This window comes from Electrophorus electricus, chromosome 8 (genome assembly GCF_041902795.1).
Source record: "Electrophorus electricus isolate QZ-2024a chromosome 8, ASM4190279v1, whole genome shotgun sequence".
Classification (NCBI taxonomy): Eukaryota; Metazoa; Chordata; class Actinopteri; order Gymnotiformes; family Gymnotidae; genus Electrophorus; species Electrophorus electricus.
In genome coordinates this window covers 750,001-752,625 of record NC_137504.1, presented here as the reverse complement: position 1 = coordinate 752,625, position 2,625 = coordinate 750,001, and the positions used below count along the sequence as shown (strand labels likewise).

Genomic DNA, 2,625 nt, shown 5'->3' with positions numbered 1-2,625 from the left:
GCGTGTGTCGCATATATATTATGACGTGTCCTGTACTTTCACTCGTCATTTATTGTATATCCTGTCACGCGCGCGCATGCATATGTCCGTAATTCAGTCTGAAACGAACCCAAATGTGATGATGTGCTGTGATGTGTCCGGGGCGACACGAGCATCAGTCACTCACACAAACAACAGGCTGGTCTACATCGCCGTGACTCACTAACCGCCGCGTGACACAGATAAGGCGGCTCTCGTGCTTACGTCTCACCTCTCCTCTAAAATGCCACGCGGGTTTTAATGAGGTTCTGTAAGACGTGAATGACCACGGAAACGCGGGCACAGACTGCGGCTTCCTGCGGTGCTTTGCTCAGCAGTGCAGCGCGAGAAACCGTAGCGTGATGCTCGGCCACGCACGAGACGGTGTCGTTTCGGTAAGGTCCCCGGGTGCGCGGAGAACAGAGATTATCTCAGTCGTTGCATCAGCCTTGTTCCCGATGACACGAGAATGAAAACGATACAGTCGCACGTCACGCATCCAGAGCCGTTTCATGCAGGCGCTGTAGGATGTGCGTGAACACCGACGCGCTTGTTAGGAGGGAAACTGTTTTATTACAGAAAACCAACACATCTCCGTGCAAAAGAAGCTCGCGAGACAGTGGGAGAGAGAGAAACGTAAATGCGGGTTAAAATGTAAGAGGATTTAATCCTCTAGCACAGAACATATTAAAGCAGTGGACGTGAAAGTGTGCAGCGCAAATACAAATGGGCGGGTGGGTCTGTAGAGCAGCGCTCGCACCACCTTCCATTCTAAAATAACGTCGCCCTGGCATGAAGTCACCGCCTAGTTAACACGCGCTCTACCCAGGGACGCGTCGCGGGAGTCTGGAAAGCAAAGCGATATTCGCCCACAACATCACCATGCTCGGTCTGTGCTCTCGAGCTTTCGCAGGCTGATTAACAACTGGGGACACTTTCGCTCGGAACGCCAATGAATGGTGCGCGAGACCTGCGCAAACTCAGCATCGTCAGCAGCCGCTTCTTGAGCCTCGAGCTAGAATCCGGCACATCTCGAGACCTTTGAGGATTTGCTCGTCGTACCAGCACAGGGAAGGTGCCGATAAAAGTTTGCGGACACAGCGCGGTCGGACAGCATCGGCGCCGAGCTGTAAGTGAGCACGTTGATGCACGTTTTGCTCGTGGCTTTACGGCTGTAAAACGGGGGCTCGTGCTCCGGGAGCCACGATGAGAACTGCAGGGCTCGCGCTGGGGTTATTGGGAAGGAGTTTGATGGAAAGTGATGCTTCGTATTCGTCTTTATCACGAGGCAGGGAGACTCGCTAAGACAGTCTCGTCTTTCGGGTCCGGGTTTGTTGTTCGATAAGACTCAAATTCTACAGTTGCTTAATTAATCGCCGCGTGCCAAGTTAATGACGGCGCGTGCTAAGGTGCAAACCTGAGGGATGCTCGCGGAATGCTAAACCACACTTTTTTAATTTGGAGGATGTGTCTCCAGCACAACTTGGAGCGCGTGGTCCGTGGGGTTGTTATAAAGCCGCGTTACATCCCGCTGTTCTAAACGCGTCTCATCTGAAGGGTTCACGCGAGTCGCGCATCTATATAACAGTGTCCTCGAGACTGCCTTTTTGGACTCTAAGGCGAGTGACCGCGGCTTTTACACAGTTTTCGTTGCCGCGTTCTTCATTTTCATCGCAGTCACTGCTAGTGCGATGTTTTATCGAGGATTAGAGAGTCGTCTCTCCGCGTAACGATTTGCCCGGATACAGGGCGCGAGAAAACACTAGCACGTTTCGGGAATATCCGACGGAGTGGAACAGCGCGTACGTGCACGCAGCTCGGTGTGTCAGGTCTGCTATTCTGCGATTAATGAGGCGGATTGAGGAAAAGAATGGCTGAAGATTTGTATGCAAATGGTGGTCTCATTGCGTGCTGAAATCCATCCCGCGTGCACACAACTGCCATGTCAGCTGTGGTAATTGTGAGATTTGCGGCAAATGAACGTCAGTCTCGTCACTATTTTTAGCATTTGTCTTGTGTCTTGGCCAGCCGCGCGGATGGAACAGCCTTCCCGGCGGCTTCGTGTGAAAAGTGTCCGCTGTGCTATAGTTGTGTGTTGGATGTGCGCAGTGTGTGGAGATGTGCGCAGTCTTTGGAGAGTCGGCTGTTCAACAGTCGCTTATTATTAAAGGGACGCAGGCTACCATTGGCTTAATTTTGGCTTTGCAGGCTGGTTGCACTGAAATTGGAAAGTATAATTTCTCGTACTTTCCTAAGACTGGTGAGTGCATTCGTGACATTCGTGAACATGGTATAGGTGGCACTTCATGGGCTACACCTGTGAATCAAAGAACAGATGAGTTTTATTGAAATTCTGAATTTCTGGGACATCTCTGCTGATATTGAGTGGGTGTTGAGTGCTGCGAGACCTTCAGACCAGGGTTGCCGAAATGCCAGAAACGTGAATGTAAAACATTTTTGTTGTGTGAGTAACTCTGCCAATGTAGGGACACCTTGACTATTTTGGTCTGCAGCAACAGTCATTTTTGGCTTCATACTGATGACGGTTGAGATGTATCTGACATGTCATCACTGTCTCTCTTTAGTCAGGAGCGATGTGGGCACGTG

The 2,625-nt window shown here is 50.9% G+C and overlaps 1 protein-coding gene across 4 annotated transcripts in view; it reads left to right on the top strand.

The window, feature by feature from the left end:
* Positions 1 to 229: 229 nt before the first annotated feature.
* The window catches only part of gabra1 (gamma-aminobutyric acid type A receptor subunit alpha1), a 19,801-nt gene continuing 17,405 nt past the window's right edge, over positions 230 to 2,625 (top strand). The window contains exons 1-2 of one of the 4 annotated variants that reach the window (XM_035527304.2): positions 230 to 413; positions 2,604 to 2,625. The exon at positions 2,604 to 2,625 is cut by the window's right edge and continues 64 nt beyond it. In XM_035527304.2, the coding sequence (XP_035383197.1) occupies positions 381 to 413; positions 2,604 to 2,625 (55 nt within the window). In that variant the 5' untranslated portion in view covers positions 230 to 380. The other 3 variants (XM_035527305.2, XM_081719366.1, XM_035527306.2) reach the window with 3 other exon arrangements.